The 20192-nt window shown below is 39.4% G+C and overlaps 1 protein-coding gene across 1 annotated transcript in view; it reads right to left on the reverse strand.

The window, feature by feature from the left end:
- Window positions 1-20192, reverse strand: part of kl-2 (dynein heavy chain 2, axonemal kl-2) — a 1019064-nt gene that overhangs the window by 135033 nt on the left and 863839 nt on the right. Inside the window, exon 50 of the mRNA XM_069137782.1 lies at window positions 8885-9212. Coding sequence (XP_068993883.1) covers window positions 8885-9212 — 328 coding nt within the window. The remainder of the gene's footprint in view (window positions 1-8884; window positions 9213-20192) is intronic.

Raw genomic sequence — 20192 nt, forward strand, 5'->3', positions numbered from 1 at the left:
GTGGTAGATACACCCTTTATTTGATTAGTCACGATTTTTTAGTCAGCTTTGCTTCGAATGTCCACCGCAAGACGATGCTTCAGCCTTACCAACAGTTGTAGTTACCGACAAGATGCCAGAAAAGTAAATTCGAACATATTTTTGGTGATTTGAACAGCCTTCACTTCTCTAGCATTTTTTCTCGTTAACCCTTTCGGACCGATCGGTGACTGCAGTCACCCCACGCCCGACCCTCGCTCTGTCCGAGCGGTGACTATAGTCACCCAACGCCCGACGCTCGCTCTGTACGAGCGGTGACTATAGTCACCCAACACCTGACGCTCGTTATGTACGAACGGTGACCATGGTAACCCAACATTATGTTATAATTTTTTAAGCATTTTTTTACAAGCGACTGCACTCGCTCTGCGTAAGATAGCAGGGTATTGTGCGTCTGACTGGCGCTTGCAGTTGTTCCGCAAGTACGGACGCCTGCCGCGACTGCTCGGTCAGCGGGGACGGCGCGACGTAGAATGCGTCTGTACCGAAAGGGTTAATAACACAGCTCTACAAAATAAATACTTTTTTTTGTTGCTCTGATTTTTTCTGTGTATCCTGGTGTTTGAGAACGTAAGACTTACGAATATAATTATGATTATATTAGATTGGCTCTGGTTTTTATGTTATTGTAGTATTGTATTCGAGATGACTCAATGTTTAAAGGCGAATTTCTCTTGAACGGTTAAAGTTCTATATCAGTAGTTTTTTATAGAGCGTGAAATTTCCTATAAGAATCTGTTAATACAGATAGTTTATTAGATGTACGTTTAGATGGTTTATATGTCAGACGTTTATGAGATATATTTTTTCCTAAATTTTTTTATCTGTTATTTAAATGGAAAATGGAAAAAAATCAATATTAAAAGTTCGTATTTGGCTGAGATATTCTATATAAGATGCTCTACCGAAAGTTTGATGCGTGTTTGAGAGAAATTTTTTAATTTTTTTTTTTTCGGAACACCCCAATACCCTCCCTTTCGAAGAAACTGGTTGTGCCCTCTTTTTCATGGCGAGAACAACAAAGTATTATATTTCTTATATTTTTTATACTTCTGCCCGAATAAAGTTAGCATAACTAAGGTTATTGATAGTATTTTTTTGATAAACTTTAGATGTTAAAAAAAAGAAATCGAATTTTTCACCTAAACATTGCTTTTTTGAGTCATATATGAAAATGTCGATAAAATGAATAACTAGAGCCAATTTCGAAGAACTACGCTTACTCCTAAGGTCGTTGACATCGAATCTTTCTAAGACGACTCAAATATCAAGAGCAACAAAACCACTGTTGACCAGTGTAATCAATATTACTTTTTCATATAGTATTAAGAACGGCCGGGTCCGCTCTAATAAGGCGAAACAAGTTGTGTATTATACACGCCTTAACATGCCATATATATCGAAATATAGTATCCAATGTCTCTCAGCGACGAATTCTATTACGTATACAAATACACGGTGCACGAAAACAAAACAAATTCGAATATGGCGTTGAAAGAAATTAAAGACAGTGTAGTCAGGACGGTTAGAAAGTCTGGTGGAGTAAGTTTCCGGCAAAGCATCTCTAGATACCAGGTTCGATTCCTGACTCCGTCGTTAATTTTGCAATTTACTAAAAACATGTTTGAATTCACTTCTCTGGTCACTATAATCTCATCGTCTTCACTCGTCGTGTTCATATTTATATAAAACGAAGCTCTTATCGAAAACGCGATGGATCTGATGAAAATAAACCACGTCAGCCGTCTGGAGAATCAGCCAACTAAGAAGATCTCGTAACTCGAAATTGATGAGGTGTGTGACGTCACCAGGCTACGACTAGTCGAAAAAAAATTCGGGGTACGTGTCTTGGCTACGATTGAAGGGGAATACAACGTCTTCTTACCACCGAGAATCGCGAGGGCTCTACAAAAAGATTCGATAATGAGTTGAAATAGTACGGCGGTGAATTCAACAAGTATGAATTTTCATACAGTAGTGTACCATAAATAATCGATGATATCCCCTCTACTTCTACGAAATTCATCGGCGAGGGCATAAAAGCATGTGTGTAGAAGGCTAAATAGTTAGACTTCTACCTGTATTTGAAAAAAAATCGAGCGCAACATTCCTTTGCGACATGGCAATTATCGTAGACGTGCAATGTTTCATCGGTGATGGCAAGAAGCTTGTGCCCAAGGAAGTTCAGTCATCGATATAAACAGATTGGGTTTCGAGCACATCATCATAAAGCCATCTTGTGACTTGACTAGTTGACTAATTGATTGCAGAGCTACTAGCGCATGATTAACACACAATCATCATGGACCACCATGAAATGCCGACAACAAATCTGACGAGGATATACCGAAGATTGTAAGAAAAATGCGGAAAAATGCATGTTACATATACGTCCATGGCGAGGGGAAGAAAGCATTGCTGGCAGGGATCCTTGATAATACAACGCTGGTTAATAATATGGAAGATTTGCAAACTGCGCCCCCTGTGCTGGAAAAATTGAGATATATGGGAGTGGCACCCCGGCACGACTTAAACCACAGAGACGTCCTGTCAGGAAAGAAAAAAAATGCGAGAGGAGTAATTTGGTATGATGGTGGCCCTGAATATATCCTGACATACTACGCCTTGAAAAACGTCCAGCATCTGGAGAAATAGTATTTGGGGGAGTGCACCGGTTTTCTCGAGAAATCATTCCGCCTGTACAAAGAATTGGGCAGCTTGAAGGAGATGAGGTCAGAGGATATCGCTTTTTACCGAAAGAATTCATCTACACGTTTGCATCAAACCCCGTCAATGATGTGTGGGATAAACTGCCTGAGAATATGAAAATGGACCACAACATTGCCAGATACCGCAAATGCACTCTGCATTATACATCAGGACCCGACGGTGATATAGTGGATGGTCCAAATTCTCTAATTAAAGACTTCCAGGAGTGCAAACATCTATAGAAAAAATACAGACAATATGAAGAAAATACTAATAGAATCCATTACAATATACAATTACATCCTAGTTTATACATAGGATATTCAATAAAAATTATTCATTTTTCCTGGAAGTAGAAATTATTAAAATTATATGCGATGATATCCTAGCTTATACACAGAATTAAGGAATAATGTATTGAATAGAATTATTTACGTATCTAGAAGAAACAGAATTTATTACAATTATAAATATTTCTTGAAAATTTTCATCCGTTTTTGTAATATAAATGTGAAAATTATAAAATTCATTTGTGGAGAAATATATGATAAATAATTGTGAATTTGATACAATTTACAATTTTTATTTTCCATAGTGTTCCACAAAACCCACATTATCCCGATCGCTGTCATCGTTATCAGAGCATAACGCTATGCCGAGTCGTATGTGAAATAGCTAACCGCTGATAGAGTACCGCACTATGTGGTGTATGATAAAAAAATGTAGCCTCTGAAAAACATATAGATGAAATTTTCTTGAGAAACCTTTTTGCTAAGCGTTATAAGCACGGATAATTAGGCTAACAATCGAGTTTTCAATGCATTATTATTGTGTATTTGGGAAAGAGCATCACAGGCGGTAGGTCAGGCAGGTGCTAAGAAGCTTTCCGACAGGGTTGCATCGTTTCCGTGGCAGCAAACAGATTCAAATTAGCAGCTGTGACAATACACACCCGAGAAATTCATGAAGGGAGGGGGTGTGCAGGGTCAGACAAGTTTGGAGACACAGATCACCTTACTAGCGATAGCCAAGAACGTTCCAACATGGAAGGCTTCCGTGACTTTCTTTTTGAGAGAGAATGAGGATTGAATGACGAAGTATGAGTCCAAATAAATTAATCTAAACACTTAATTGAGCCAAAAAAATGAATGAAATTTATTTGCTCGTAGTTGAAAAGCCACTAAGGCATAACAACTCCTCGAAATTACAGAAATAGAGTAGTGTCAAGTGAGTGCACGATTAATAGGTTTCCGGAGATTGGTTGAGATCCAGAAGCCCGAAAGCGTAAAACTATGAAGGTTCGATCGGCTGTTGAGAACCTACTGCGCGATAGAGGGGCGTAGAGACTCAAAAGTTCAAGTACGAGAGAAAGAAAATGCTATATTATCTGAGAAAAAACGTGTGGCATAGCTAATGGTGTCGAAGACTCGATCAGACTGACCATGCGTGCATGAATTCCCGGTTTCTGCGCGCTATTCCTTCAACGGTCAGTGCCTTCTTTCACGATTAACGACGACTCACCCAATTATGTACCTCCGCGAGCGTGCCAAACTTGGTATATGGTATAGAAAATGGTACAGACCGCGAAATTGTAGACGGGATAGAAAGCGCGCGCAGATATGAAAGAAGAAAAGGGCTCGCGTCAGTGTGAATACCGGTAACCTGATAAATACAATTACAAATGAAAGACTTATCTAAGAACGAAGGAAAATGGTATGACGACATAAAAGAAAAATTACTACAGAGTGCCGGAAGCAGATATTAAGAAACAATACACTGAGTTCTTCACGTGTCACGAGCGCCGCATATTTACCCAAAACTATAATATATTACCGATCATATCAATCATTATTTTATATATTATTATTATCTCTAGAAACAAGGAAGCATAGTTTTAGTTAGTCTATACAAAATATTTTATTATAACCAGTTCGTGGAGTAGCCAAGCGCAACGGCGTAGTTGGACAGCCAGCAACGTCAGCATCTTCGCGCCCGCCGGATCCCGGGTGTAATCAACACCGGGATGAGGCAAGCGCGAAACCACGCGCTTCGAGGATGACTGTCGCGAGGCGAGCCTTTGTCTGGAACTGTGTATTTAGCGAAAACATCGAATTGTAAATTCAGCGGAAACTCGCTCGCCGCCCGACGTTCCAAGGGGTGTCGGACGAGCGAGCGAAGGCAGTCCCGTTAGAGACAGGATCAAACCAACGTCAACGGAAACAGGCTCCTTCAAAGCTGTCGAGTATAGAGTTATAAGTCTTGGGTCTCCGACGATTAGAGAGAGCATTCCTTTAAATCTACACGCGGTGATCCAAGCGTCTCGCGTCGCGACGTTAGCCTTCGAAGTTAGACTTTAAGTGTAGGAAGCTGTGCCACGAACTTAATCAAGTTGTGTAGTCTTAATTGAATGTGAGTGTGAAAGCGTGAGCCGTTCTGCGAATTCGGAGCTGAACCACCGAAGAGTAAGTGCGAGAGAGAGAGAACGTGAGTAGTATAAGAAATAGTGTAAGCTTCCTTGTTTAGAACCTTTTCTGCTTGTAGTTTTTGATTCATTAAACATTTTTACTTTGCTTCCTTCAAAATATTGGTGCAATACGATTGAAATCCTCCAAACCTTTCCCCAGGGAACGCCCTGTAGAGGACGTTCACCTACCAACCCACCTAAAAATTAAATATAAACCTCTGTGAGATCTAGAGGGTTGAAGCCGTCGCGTGCGAGACCGCTCCGCACGTGACACACGTATCACATCGAATTCAGTACACACGATCCTCCAATTTCATTCTAGCATTCTTACAATAATCTTTATCCTGACGGAAGAATCCCAGCTAGAACTAACGTGGAACAGACGCTAAAAAAAGGAAACGTCATGAAAGACGTTGTAAAATACATCAGATGATTCTTCATGTCAAGCGTAGGAAATTACGCATCCAGATCAGAAAGCGGGATGGCATGACTGAGTCATTATGTCATCGCCTAGTGTGTTTTACAAAGTGTTTTGTAATGGGATTTCTATAGTTACGAAATCGATCATTTGAGAAATTTCATTCGCGTATCATGCTTGCATGGAAAAATTGGAATTTAAATAATAGTACCCGATACTATATTTGGGGAAGATCTCTAATCATGATCATACCCAAAGATTCTCTTGGAAAGACGTGCTCAACAATTGCAGCTCGTCTAGTTTACATGCGTAACCAGAACTCGTGATTGGTTTTCACTCTCAATCGGTAGTTTCTAGGGAATTTGTTCTGGCCGACAAAGGCTTGCTTCAAACTACGAAAACGAATGTCAGTCAATTAAAGTTGAGCAAGTTGAATCGCACGTTACGAGCAGGTCTTGTCAAGAAAACCTCACGGTATATTCATCATAGCGTGATAATATAATTTATATATTATCATTTTCTACATCATTATAGTATATTTTTATCTAGGATCATAAGATTTAATGTCATATTTGTGATCCGAAATTCGATTTTCAAATGACGAGAGGAGTGTTCGAAATTGAATTTTGTGCGATTATTACAATTTATTCTATAGATCGTGTTTAGTTTTTCTACAGTAGGCATTTTAGATGTCAGAGAAAAAACCTACAGTGCTGGAAATTCAGTGTTCGAATTCCAGTGTTTCAAATTTTGTAGGTTACTTGTATTTTTTTTTTTTTTCTTCAAAATATGTTTTGTTTGTTGTGAAATACCATTTACGAAAGGAAGAAATTAACGAAATTGATGTTATTGTTGGAATACATGTGGTTTGGATCTTTTGATTTTGTACAGTTCTAGAATTTTTCCACTCTGTGCGTTTAAATTTTTGTGGACAATCATTGTTCTTAGTGTATTTTTCGTAAACTTTTAATTTTTCTTTCCGAATCTAGAATGAGCTGAACCTATATTTTTTCACACTTTGTTTAAACTGAAGAGGGTGATGTCAGTTAAAATTTATACATCTACCTGACTAAGTTATTTTTCTATGCCAGTCTGTTCTTACTGTCGTTTTATCATTGATAATCAAACCGTCTAGAAAACTGGTTTTCTTGTTGCTTTCCAATTTAAAATTTAAACGTGGATGAAAAGTGTTGAAGGGATGAAGTAAGACTTGTATTTTGTCATTATTGGCACATGTGATATCATACACATATCGCTTGTAAAAAGGTAACTTGAACTGAAAATTGTTAACAACGGACTTCTCTAGTTTTTCCATGACTAGATCAGATATTACAGGACTTACCGGAGAACCCAATACTACACTAAAAATTTTCTAGTGAAAACAATTATTGTGAATAAAGTAAGTTGAATTGAGGCAAATTTCTGCCGCTTTCAAAAATTCAATCTTGAGAAAAGCCGTGTGTTGTTTTGTGTCTGTCTAGTTATTCTTAACAATAGCTATAGCCAAATTGATCGAAATATTAGTGAGAAGGGGAGGGATCTAGGAATAACAATATATGACTGTCAGGAATTTCCATGCCATTAATTTGTTTTACAAACGATTAAGAATCAGTATCATCATATCTTGTTTTGCCGACTATGTTCGAAAGAATACCTGCACAATATTCCGAAAGTTTTTATGCTGGGGTATTTAAAATTGAAACAATAGGTCGAAGTGGTACGTTAGGTTTATGAATTTTTAGTTCAATATGTATTTTAGGTAGAAGTTAGTTGTGTGATTTCAATGAAATTGCTGTTTGCCTAGAGAGGAATCCCTTCTTTTTAATAATATTAACCAGATCATTAACCTGCATTTCTATCTTATCAATTAGATCATTACATTTTTTCATAAGCTTGCAAATTGTTGAGAATCTCAGTGGTTTTCTGATTGCGTTTCTCTTTATCAATAATAACCGTCACTTTGTTAATTAAGTTCACAGTAGCGGTTGCGCACTGTTTGGTAGAGTTGAGGGGAAACGATTTATTGTGTGTTTACGGTTTCGGTTACGCAGTATCCAAGATGATTAACGATGATGATAAGGATTTAAATTATAGAATTGATTGCGATTGCGGTTGGCCTTGTCTTTGTTACGATTGGCTCTTCGTTTTGTGATCAAATGTGCAACAATTTAGTTTAGGCCTAAGATTATAGTCAAGTCAAAGTGTAAATGTAACGTAATCAGTGTGAAAATTGATTCTGTAACTATGTTGACAAGTGCGTAGACTAGTGAAGCGTTATTAAAACATTAAAATTACGATTACGCTATGTGTAATGATTTGTGAGTAGTTCGTAAGTTCGTAAATTGTAAAGGATTTGATTGATAGTGCGGCTACTGCGAAAGTTAATTAGGTCACTGAGTGTATAGCAATTAACGGCTTCGATTAATTACGATAAATTAGAATCAGATTACAATTCGGGATTTTGTTACGAGCTATAGAGCTCGGTAATGTTAGTGCTACGATGATTACGCTATAGTTGGTTCAATGACCGCATTCGATTTTATGATTCGTGAAGAGCGAAATTATTTTGTTCCAATTTCAGTTAGATTGCCGTAGCATTCTGGAATCTTGTTAATTTATTATTTTTCTTTTTGCATAGCTGAAATTGTTACAATATACTATTTTTGTTTCATATTATTGGAATAAGTATGTCGTTGCCGAGGGTCTTTCTCTCTCTGCCCAAATTACCATTACCTTTCCACAATACTAAGCTAGTCGAGATGTTATAAATAGACACAGCATCTATAGCATTCGATAAAAATCGGTATAGCAATACACCTGGCAGAGAACTATATTAGTTCTAATTAGAATGCTGTCAAATGGAAAATGAAATTAACTGAGTTAAGGCGATAACGAGTGGCGTGAAGCCGGATAGAGATAGGGGCAGACTATAACGTGACTGTAAGAAATTTAGAAGAGAAAGAAAGTAGGGGTATACCCAGTATTGAGGTTCAGTTGAGAACACATTTTGATGTTTTAGGGAAAGCTTTACAAGACGTTGTACACTTGATAAAACTAAAGGGGCTCTGTATTGAGTATTTTCCGCGGTATCTACTAAATAGTCAGGTTATCATCGTAACAATATCTTGTTATATGATGTTAACTGAAATTGCTAATACAATACTTAGATTGTCTGAAGAAGTGCCACGTTTCTCATGATAAATAGAATCTCAAATGAGAAGAGAAATGAATGGAATATCTACTAAGAGTCTGACCTTCATTGCTTCAGCCAAGGCTGGTTCCACTGTAGCAAGATCGGCCCGAGCAATTGCTTCAAGTTTCTTACATTCTTCCGACTCCTCTGTTATCCGAATGGATTTCACCGTGACAGCTTTTTGAGTCTCATCAGCATCCCGCCGTTGATTCACTATTGCCACTAAGAACTCCTCGCACTCCTTTGTAGAGGTGAGAACCTGCTCCTGAGTTATTTCAAGTGCCGCTGCCATTTCAGTCACTTTTGTACGGGTATCATCAATTTTGAACAGGCCATTTCGAAGTTTATTAGACTGTTCGGCAAGCTCTCCCTGCTTTTCCACCAACATTCTGCAGATAAATGTGTCAGTATATTCTTTTGCTATGACGTTAAATGCAAAAAAACGTGAAAAATTTGTCACACTCATCCTACCCTAGTTGACATTGAGTAAAAAAAGTAATTCAACCAAATACACATCCTGGGATAAAAACTGCGTATCAGTAGCTGTAAATGAAAATTGATACAGTTCTGTGTAGTGCAAGTACAATAATATGCTAATCCAAAAAGCATTTTAAACAAGAATCATGGTATTCATGAAAGATGTGAACTTTGTGCTGAAGACGTATCGAGTAGTCAGAACTTGAGTTGCTTGAATTGAAACCCTGCATGTTTTTAAACAAAAATGACAACAAAAACTGATAGAAAACGAAATTTCCTCGTGCTTCGAGTATTTTCACCGGAAATGCTGTAGAAGTGGCTAAGACTAGAGTAAAGATGCATAAAACTAGAACTGTGGAGTGAAAACTTTCTCACATATTATATGTAAGTTAGTGACGGCATCTGTTTGTCTTGGATAGCATGACCGTATGAGCTCAGGTGCTAGCACTCGTAACTGCGGAGCGGGAGGACTCGCGTTCAAATCCCTTGGTTGTCAATTAGGTCCAGAACGGCAATTTGCAAGCATGTAAGACAGGTCACGTCGCGGCGTCGTTCAGACGCCTCGTTGCAGGTCAGTGCTTTGAACTCGAGTCCGGCTACACCTGGACAAGGTTTTCGGCAGTTTCCCTTGCCCCTCGCACAAATGCGGGTGTTTCTATCTATTACTCCCAACCCCCTACTCTTCTCTACTCTAATAAATACATGTATTGCAAAACATAATTGTGACGAATAAATATATATTATCATTATTATCATTATGAGCGGCGAGAAAAACTACGTCGAAATCACTCGATATGCATGAAAACCTTTGAAAGTCCGTTTCAATGGTTAAATATATTTGATACGTTACTGTGGGTGTAAAAAATACCAGAATTTGCTGATATAATGGAACATGAGAGTGGGTGCAGCAGAATTCTATGATTCCTAACCCTTGTTTGATACACCGGGGTACAAACGACCCCACATCTCTTCTTCGTTAATTTGAAGTACCTGAATCTAAAAAAATCCCGTCTGTGGCACCATATGGCATTAGTTCGAACATACCACTATGCCTCCAAACCAGTTGCGTCTTTCTTGGACCGTTAATATGTGCGATAGGTGTCTAAAGTTGAGTAATCTCACCTGTACCCAAGTGTATCAAGAACTTTCGAGTGCTTAGAAGAGAAATCAGGTATAGAATCGCAGGCATTTCAAAATTAAATGTCCAATTATCACATCCTCATCAAAGAATTGAACTGCCGCATGCCCAGTGATATACAAATTGTACCAGCAAAGAAGACAAAGAGAGCAAGAAGGTTTATACATCTTGTCAATACCCTATCTGCAAAGAACACAGCTTTACGATTTGCGACCATTGTTCAGGCGCGTAATTTGATAATATACTTTTCCACTTTTTTTTTAATAAATAATCATATTTTACCAGTCTTTGTGAATGTAAACTTCAGGGATATTCTGTTTCAACAATAAAAATACGTCATATTTTTAGTATAAAACGAAGATCGCTTTATTCATGAGATTTCTTTCTTCATAACAAATTTACTATTCTACCTTTTTTTCTTAAAGTAATATATCTCAAGGAAACTCACCTACATTTTTGGTTATTTTTATTGAAAAATAACAAAGTTGTGATTGTTTTAGTAAGATGCGTCATTTTGTTCATTAATTTGGATATTTTAATTTCTTTGGAATAGTTATTTCTGATATTTTGCCATACAACCTATATCGTTTCGAAAATAAGCTTCTAAGAACTTTTCAAAAAATTTTGATCATGTTTTGACGATGTGCGAACAATATGAAAAGTTTCATTTGAATTCCTTGGTATTTGAACTGTCGCATAGGGTATCGCTCAGCTGTAGTGCGCAAGCAAATACCTTCACATCACGCCTTGTAAAACGTCCCGTGTACCTACCCCAACCAGCCCCCCTTCCCCCTGCATGCAAACGTGGGGATGTATGCGGAGGTATAGAAAAAATGATAAAAGACAAAGGGGTTCAGCGACGTTTTTTTTTAGAGTCCTTCCTCAGCGAAATGCACGTGTCAAATTTAAGCATGATTGATGCAACAAATTCAAAACAGAGGTATCATGGTGTGTAAAATCCTTGAATAGACTTGACCTTGAATTAGAAAATAAATTTAAACCCCCCACCTCCTTTTGTTGTTCTATTTCGTGGATCCACTGCAATATGGATAAACTACTCACATTATCGTTAGCAGTGTGACGAAGTTTTTGGTACTATAGACCCAGCACAGTAGTATAACAAGGCCGGTTCTGGATAGAAACACCTTCTTTACCGACCAAGCCCACCAATCCGCCTATACATGCATCCCAGACGTAAGCCCTTGAAGGTTACCCGCACTCTCGTAAGATAAAATGTGCTCTGCCGACCGCTTGTCGGTAAGAAAATCTCCCAAATGACCATGATCGTCTGTAAGAAATCCCCCAAATGACCATGATTGTCGGTAAAAAATCCTCCAAATGACCATGATCGTCGGTAAAAAATGCCTAAAATTGCCGTGGTGTTACCCCTTGTGGGATAAATTGTGCTCTTTGTCGGTAAAGAAGATCATGCTCATCGAGCGGGATCGATAACTGCATTACCGAGCGTGGTCCGTGAATCGTCAGGCGTTCGAGCGGACCCCGTGGATCCTCAAACGTTCGACCGAGAATCCTGGCATGTGTCAGGTTTTGAGAGTTTCCAGAAGGTTCGAGAAGATTCTCACGGCCTTGAACGAATCTAGAGTGACAAACAATTAGTCCGACGTGTTTCGACTCGACGGTGAGCGGCATGCGGTCAAAGGATTTCGGTGCGACGTTAGATTCTGAAAGACCCACTCTGGCCTTAAACGAATTTGAGACAAACAATTCTCGGAATCGTCCGACGAAAACAATACTCGGAATCGTCCGACGAGTTCCGACTCGACGGCAAACGGCCTGCCGACAATGAATTGCGGTACGACGTCGAATTCTGGAAGGTTCTGAAATTTGTATGCGGCTGCTTCGACCCTGAACGAATGTAGGCTGACAAACAATGCGTTCGACAAGTTTCGACTTGACGGCGAGCGGTCCGGGAACCTGAGAAAGAGCTTCTTTGACCCTGAAAGATTCTCGGAATCCTCCGACGAAAAACAATACTCGGAATCGTCCGACGAGATTCGACTTGACGGCGAGCGGCCTGCGGACAACGGATTACGGTGCGACGTTGAATTCTGAAAGGTTCTAACGTACAATCGAAGACACATCGTTTCGGTAGCTTCTAGAAGTTTTTCAAGGATTCTGTGTGCCTGGTGGGAGGAATACAGCTATAAAAGACTGAATTTCAGGTCAGAAAGACAGTCTTGCATCTTCAGCTCTCATGAGGAGAACTCCAAATAAAGCAGAACTAAAACAGCGAATCGATCTGTTTTTGAAAAATATTCATGACTTGAAAACCTTTATTAAACAGAAGTCAGAACTCAACAAAGTGACAAAAAAGTTAGCAAATCTAAATTTATCAAGAAACACGTAACTGCTAAACATTTAAACAATGGATTTCACAAAACTGAACAAAGTTGCAAGCATGAACGGATTCCTACCGACGAAGAAATTGACGGGGCTGGAAATTTTCGAAATCTACAAAGTCACCAACATTCGACGAGTCCAAACGAGGTTTGGACAGCGTATCGTCACAGATCTGAAAGACGAATTCAGCGTATTCTTACCGGCACGGATTGTGCGACTGCTGAACAAGGACGAGACCCAATACCAGAAATTGGTGCAGACGATGGAGGAGGAGCGGTTGCTCTTGCAGTTTCTGGGCGGCCAGTACGGTCAAATTGAATTCAAAGATGCGTAGACTCTCGCCTAATTTGTACACGGTACCTGGACAACGTGTGCAGCGTCTCCGACTCTCGAATAAGTTTCATCAAATAAAACCGAATCGTTATCTCCATTCCAATTGTATGTATATGTGTAGAAGAATCAATCATGATAATGAATAACATTTAAGAAAATTATGTGAACGATGATGATATAAATTTCTATCAGAAAACAAAAGTTTTTATTTAATAAAAAAACGTATACACATTTTTTTTGTTCTCCATAATAACAACGTTTTTAGTCCAATAATAATCTGAAACAGAGAAAAAACAAACAGTGTAATTTGAGAAAATTGAAGAAACCTAGAACCATGTAAGTTTTATAATTGTTATGATAAAAAAATAAAGAAAGCAAATAAATTTTGTCAACGTCATGAAACTATTGTATCACCCGATACTTTGAAAACTGAAGAATAAATTAACCAACAAATGAATATTTCTTTCCTACAGCAAAAAAAATTATTAAAATGAAAAAAAAGAAAAATAGTTGTTGTTTTGTGAAGATGTGATATCAGCTTACACTTTTCAAAACCACCAAGTGCCATCAGATTCACGCTCTAAAAACGTCAACACTCCTGCTTGATGCAGGCAAATGTCGCTCTCATTGCTTTCGAATGCACTGATTGCCATTTCAATCCCGTTCATTAATAGGTTTGTTGGTAATCGATATGCCCATTGTTGTGGTACTTTTATTGTAGCCGTCATCTGAACGTATTCCATGTCTGAGGAGACAAAAAAAGTAAACGCACATCTGAAATCTTGTTTGCCGATAGCAAAACGATAAAAAAAATTGTGATATTCTGATACAACTCACCGGTTTAGATGGTGATGAAATTTCTGAAAAACGAAGCGCACGTGCAAGGGGTGTCACTGTTGAAACTTCTGAAAACAAAGCGCAAACGCATTAAATTATTTCTATTCACTCAAATAAAATCGAAAATTGTTGTACACTCAAAGTAAAAAACTGTATAAGTGCACTGATTTCATTCACCCACCTTCACAGTTTGCAAGCTCAACTGTTGATGAATTCATCAGACGGACGGAGCACTCCACTCTTTGTACAGCTTCTTCATATGTTTTAGGTTCACGATTAAACTAATACCAAATCATAAAGTGGTTGACACTTGACGGTTACGTTTGCAGGATATATCTTTCTCACTCTATCCTACTGCACTAGTGCGTAGACCTCGAAATCGTGAAACTGACACCGTGGGGCAGAGTAAAACATCCCCGTAACGCTCCTGGAGAACGATAGCTACTAAGCCTATCACAGTTCCATGTATAACTCTAGCGATTAGTTCACTCTCACAGCTCTCTCTCGTACATGAGGCCTGCGAAACTTCTTCGCCGAGTTCAAAGAACTGCCTTACTATCCTTCACGCGCTGCAGGTTCGTTCGAGTAATATCTTGTAATTTTTTTCGCTGAAGAATATTGCGTACGGTCGTTCCCGAATTTTCGGCAATGTGTGAGTCACGTCGGTGTTTACCCATAAAAGGGACCGTGTCAGCGTAGAGCGGTCATTCTAGAGCAAGCTTCGCAACTCTATCTTTGCCAAGTGCGTGATCGAAAGAAGAAGAAATATGGATTCCGAAAAGTGTTTGAAATTAATACAAATCATGGAAACGGCGTTCAAGATTTTATCTGAAAAATCGTCACCGGCAGAGATTGCAAAATGGATTCGATTCGGAACCCCAAATACCAGGCTTTTGAATAAAATATCACGCAACAACGCCTCAACGATCGGGGAGAAGACAAGAATTTTGACTACAATTGGAATTATGAAATCGTTGAAAGTCGAATTTCAACAATTTCAAAAAGTGGGTGACGGATTACGAAGCCGACGAAGAAGCGATCGAGTACGGTGGGAAGATTTGGAGACAGCTTGCGAGAGCCGAATTCGAACGGGAGTCATTATCAATCTGCGGCATAAAGATTTGAACAGGTTTTTGGAAGATGCGAAACACCTCGTCGTTGCAAGATTCAAGAAAATGCTACGAAAAGTGGGAAGTTTAAAAGCAAACTGCGTCTTGTGTTGTAAATTCAATATAACGGAAAACGCCGAAGTTGTTGAAGAAATGAAATATTCTAACACCAGAAACCAGATCATCCTCCAGTCAGCTGACATACACGGGTGGTTCGAAGAGAACGTAAAGCAAAAAGTGTTGACCAAGGTGGAAGATTTTCAAGAGAGAGACTCTGGTTGGTCGCTGACTGAAATAATCAATTTGACTGTGAATATCAACAAGTACGTGCCACTACGAGGCGGTGTGTTCACATACACACCACTACCAAAGGATGTTCAAGACAAGAAGGCTATCGTCAACATCCGCAAAAGCGACTGATATTGCTTTCTATGGTCGGTCACCGCAGCCCTCTTTCTAACCAATAACAATCCTAGCGAAATCACTTCATATCCACATTTCAGCTCAGTGCTACAATACGACAGTTTGCATTTTCCTATGTCTTTAGACCAGATTCCAAAATTTGAGAAACTTAACAAACTCTCGATTACGGTTATGGTATAAACAGTACGGAAAAACAAAAACGCAGTGAAATCGTAACCATTTATCTAAGCCGAAACAAGTCTGATAAACCTACAATCCATCTTTTAGTAATAGAGTCTGAAAACGACGATGACAATGATGGTATGGAAAATATTGAAAAGAATGTAACACATCATTTTGTATGGATTCGAAATTTGTCGAGATTGACAAGTTCCCAAATTTCCAGACGCTCACATCAGACGTGGTTGTGCGATAGGTGTCTGTCTCATTTTGATTTCGAAAGATGTTTGTTGAAGCACCGAGTGGATTGCATGAATTCGAACGAAACCAAAGTTATTTTACCAGCAGAAGAGGACAAGATTCTCAAATTTTTAAATTTTAAACACAAAGGAACCGTTCCGTTCTGCGTTTACGCAAGGCTAGAATGTTAACTGCAGCCCACACATGAAAGTTTTGGGAAAAATAGAACAATTTATCAGAAGCATCTTCCGTATAGTATAGCTTACTATCTGCATTGAGCGTTTGACGATTAGCTTTCAAAATTCAAAATTAATCGCGGAGAAACTTGCATCCAATGGTTGGTGAACAAGTTAAAGGAATTGGCACATTCGTTAGAGGGATACTAGAAGACTGTTGTACCGATGGAACCACTAAATTTCAATCAGATCAACGAATTTGATCTATCGGCGGTCTGTCATGTTTGTGAAAAACCGTTCACACCCACAGACGTGAAACATCGGGATCACTGTCATTTCACGGGAAAGTACCGTGGTGCTGCTCACCGCAGCTGTAATCTAAATTACCAAAATTCACACACTAACCCAGTGATATTCCACAATCTGTCGGGTAACGATTCGCATTTTCTGATCAAAGCCCTGGCAACGTCATTCGAAGGTACTGTTGAACTATTACCTGTTAATAAAGAAAAAAACATTTCCTTCGCTAAATTCGTTACGGGAACGGATGTAACGTTCCGTTTCATAGATTCGTACCGTTTCATGCCTAGCAGCCTCGATAAATTATCATCGTATCTGGACGATTGTCAAAAAACAATAACACGTAAATTCTGCAGTAGCTTGAACAAATTTCGGTTATTGACTAGGAAAAGTGTCTTCCCGTACGAATACACAGACAGTTGGGAAAAGCTCGAGGAGAAACATTTACCAGTCAAAGAACAGTTTTATTCAAAATTGAATGACCGGAATATATCAGACGACGATTACGCACACGCGTGCGACCTATGGCAACCTTTTAACGTTCAAACTTTGGGAGAGTATTCGGACATGTATTTACAGACAGACGTGTTTTTTCTGGCTGACGTTTTTCAAAATTTTCGACAGAATTGTTGGACGACGTACAAACTGGACCCGTTACATTACTACACAGCGCCCGGTCTGTCATTTGATGCCATGTTAAAATGTTCAGGCATCGAACTCGAGCTTCTCACCGACAAAGACATAGTTATGTTCATCGAAAAAGGTATTCGAGGTGGTGCGTTACAGTGTTTGAACAGATACGCATAGGCCAACAATAGATATATGGGAGAGGAATTCGATCCTGAGGTCGAAGAATCTTATCTCATGTACTTTGACGTTAATAATTTGTACGGTGCTGCTATGAGCTTTGCTCTGCCATACAGTTCCTTCAAATGGGTATCAGACTTCGGACAATGCGACGTTCTTACCATCTCGGACGATGCGGAGTTCGGTTACGTGCTGAAGGTGGATTTGGAATATCCTGAGAAATTGCATAAAATTCATAAAGATTTACCACTGTGTCCGGAGCACTATATACCTACGATTTTGAACAATAAACAGCCAAAATTGACGCCAACGCTACTTTGCAAGAAAAACTACGTTGTTCACTAAAGCGTTTTGAAACAATGCTTACAATTAGGCTTAAAATTACTCAAAATTCACAGAGTTCCTAAATTCAGGCAAACTCCGTGGCTCGAAAAATACTTAGATTAGAATACCGATTTGCGGAAAAAATCTCACAACAAATTCGAGAAAAATTTTCACAAACTGATGAACAACGCAGTTTCTGGCAAAAAAATGGAAAACGTGCGAAAGTACAGAGATGTTTGATTCATCATCGAATGGGATGGACTGTACGGTGCTAGAGCCACCATAGCCAAGCCTAATTTTCACAGCTGCACCGTTTTCGACAAAGAGATGATTGTCCTCGAAATGAATAAGACGAAAGTCAAGTTGAATAAACCATTGCATGCAGGTTTCTCCATCCTGGACCTGTCTAAAACATATATCTATGATTTTCATTATAATTATATTGATTAAAAATTCGGCAACCGAGCAAAATTAATGTATACGGCTTCTCGGCTTGATGGAAGACGAGAATAACGGGAAAATAATGTTGGAATTTGTAGGATTAAGAGCTAAATTGTACGCATTCCGAGTCTTGGGAGATGAGAAAGACGATAAACGTGCCAAAGGTGTCAAAGGATCAGCGTTAAGAAAAATAACCTTCAACGATTATTTGGACTGTGCGTTGAAACGTGAAAATCCATCCTCAAATCAGCATTTGATATTAAGTCGAAAGCACGAGGTATACACTGTAGAACTGCAGAAAGTGGCACTGAGCTGGAATGACGACAAGCGGATCGTGTTTCAAAACACAACCGACACGCTTCCGTGGGGTTGCAAGCCTGCACCTTAGCTTTGTAATTACCGTATCGTCATCTATGTAGGACCTACTTTATAACTGTAACATGATGTACGAAATGTTATTATGTAGGATGATGAATAACAACGCTCCGAAATATGAAAAATTGTACAACGATTCATATGTCTGTCGATTGTCTAAAAAATAAAGATGCATACTTGTTATTTGTCGGGTATAAAATAAAGAGACACGTACGTTTTTTACAAAAAAATTCACATATTCAAATGTTACATGTCCGATTCGTTTATCCAACTGTTGTGTGTATTGTCAAAACCTCACTATTTAACATATATTTTTCTCCCACGCTTCTTGAGCATCTTCACCACCAGATAGATATCCGGATGTTTAACCTTGAGGAGCTCTTGTTCGTAGAAACCACCAGCGATGGGTTAATCTCGGTAGACTTTGAGCTTGTACGTCACAGGATGAGTATTTTCCACTCGACTTATCGTAAATATTTCAGTCGTCCAATTGGAAATGTAACCTTTCTCGAAGACATTCTTGAATTTGCTGATTCGAATTTTGTCGCCGGATTTTAATTTTGCCGATATGGTAGGTATCGCTCGAAGCCCTCCGTACGCCTGACGTAATAACAGCCTTTCGTTTGAAACGGTGATATCCGACGGTTTCATTCTTACGGTTGGGTGTTTGGTGTTGTTGTGAGCCGAAACCAAATCAGATAAGATATCGAGCCACTTGTAGCTTCCTTGCATGCTGAACCGTGTCCACATTTTACCTTTCAGCGTCCGATTGAGACCTTCACAGATCGAAGCCTTCGAATTACTGTACGTGGAGTAAAGTTTGATTCCGTAACGTGTCATAAGCGATTCAAATTTCGAGTTGTAAAATTCCGTTCCTCTGACGACGTGTGAATTTGTCGGTACACGTCCTTGGACAAGCACAGATTCCATTGCCTTCGTAACATCATCTCCAGACTTGCTCTTTATCGGTATAGCCCACTCATACTGTGAAAAATTATCAATGACGGTGAGCATGTACGTGTAGCCTTTGTTTTGTCCAGCGTATGACGCCATATGAACAAGATCCGCCTGCCAGGTCTCGTCGATGCCGCGCACGTCTAGACGTCGACGCGGGTAATTCCGGCGTGCAGGCTTATGGAGTTCCGTCGCCAGTGCTTGCTTTTCCTCGTTCATCTTCCAATGCTCTTAGTCTGGTGTCCAATTTGATAATGATTTCTGCGTTTTGAATCGGCAAGTCTCTGCCTGTTTTGAAGTCTGTGTAGAAGGTATCCAAGGCTTTCTCCGTGGTAAGCTCCAAAGATTCAATCATTTGATCAAGGTTGTCGATTTGTTTTTGCAGCAGGATGAATTTCCGTCTCAAGGTTTTCAAAGTTACAGCATTGTTCGGCTCTGCGGGATCAGTGACATTGCACAGTCTCTTGTTCCGTATATCGTAATGCCCGTCGGCTGTTATTTGAAACCCGACACCCGGAGGACCGCGAGTGCTCGCAGCTATGTTTTTATTCAGCTGACGTCCAAACACGTCGACGCTCATCTCGTAAATGATTGCAGATTCGACGAGAATTGGCTAATAAATGATTCCGGCTTCCCGTGATTCTTCCAAAATCGACATGATTTCATTGTTGTGACTTGTATTCCCGGCCGCCTGAGATGCCATAAGCAAACGAAGACGTTTTACCAGCTCGTTAGCGTCGTCCCAGAAAATATAATCTGTTTTAACACCTCGTCGAGTGACCCAAGCCTGAGGTAGCAGAACACCTTTGCACGTACGCTTCGACATCTGTGACGATGGTGATACGCCTTTGCCTGACGTAGAAATATTGAGCAACTCAGCAATTAAATGCTTGAATTTGACGCTCTGAGCGTTTC

The sequence above is a fragment of the Neodiprion pinetum genome, chromosome 7 (genome assembly GCF_021155775.2).
Source record: "Neodiprion pinetum isolate iyNeoPine1 chromosome 7, iyNeoPine1.2, whole genome shotgun sequence".
NCBI classification, from domain to species: Eukaryota; Metazoa; Arthropoda; class Insecta; order Hymenoptera; family Diprionidae; genus Neodiprion; species Neodiprion pinetum.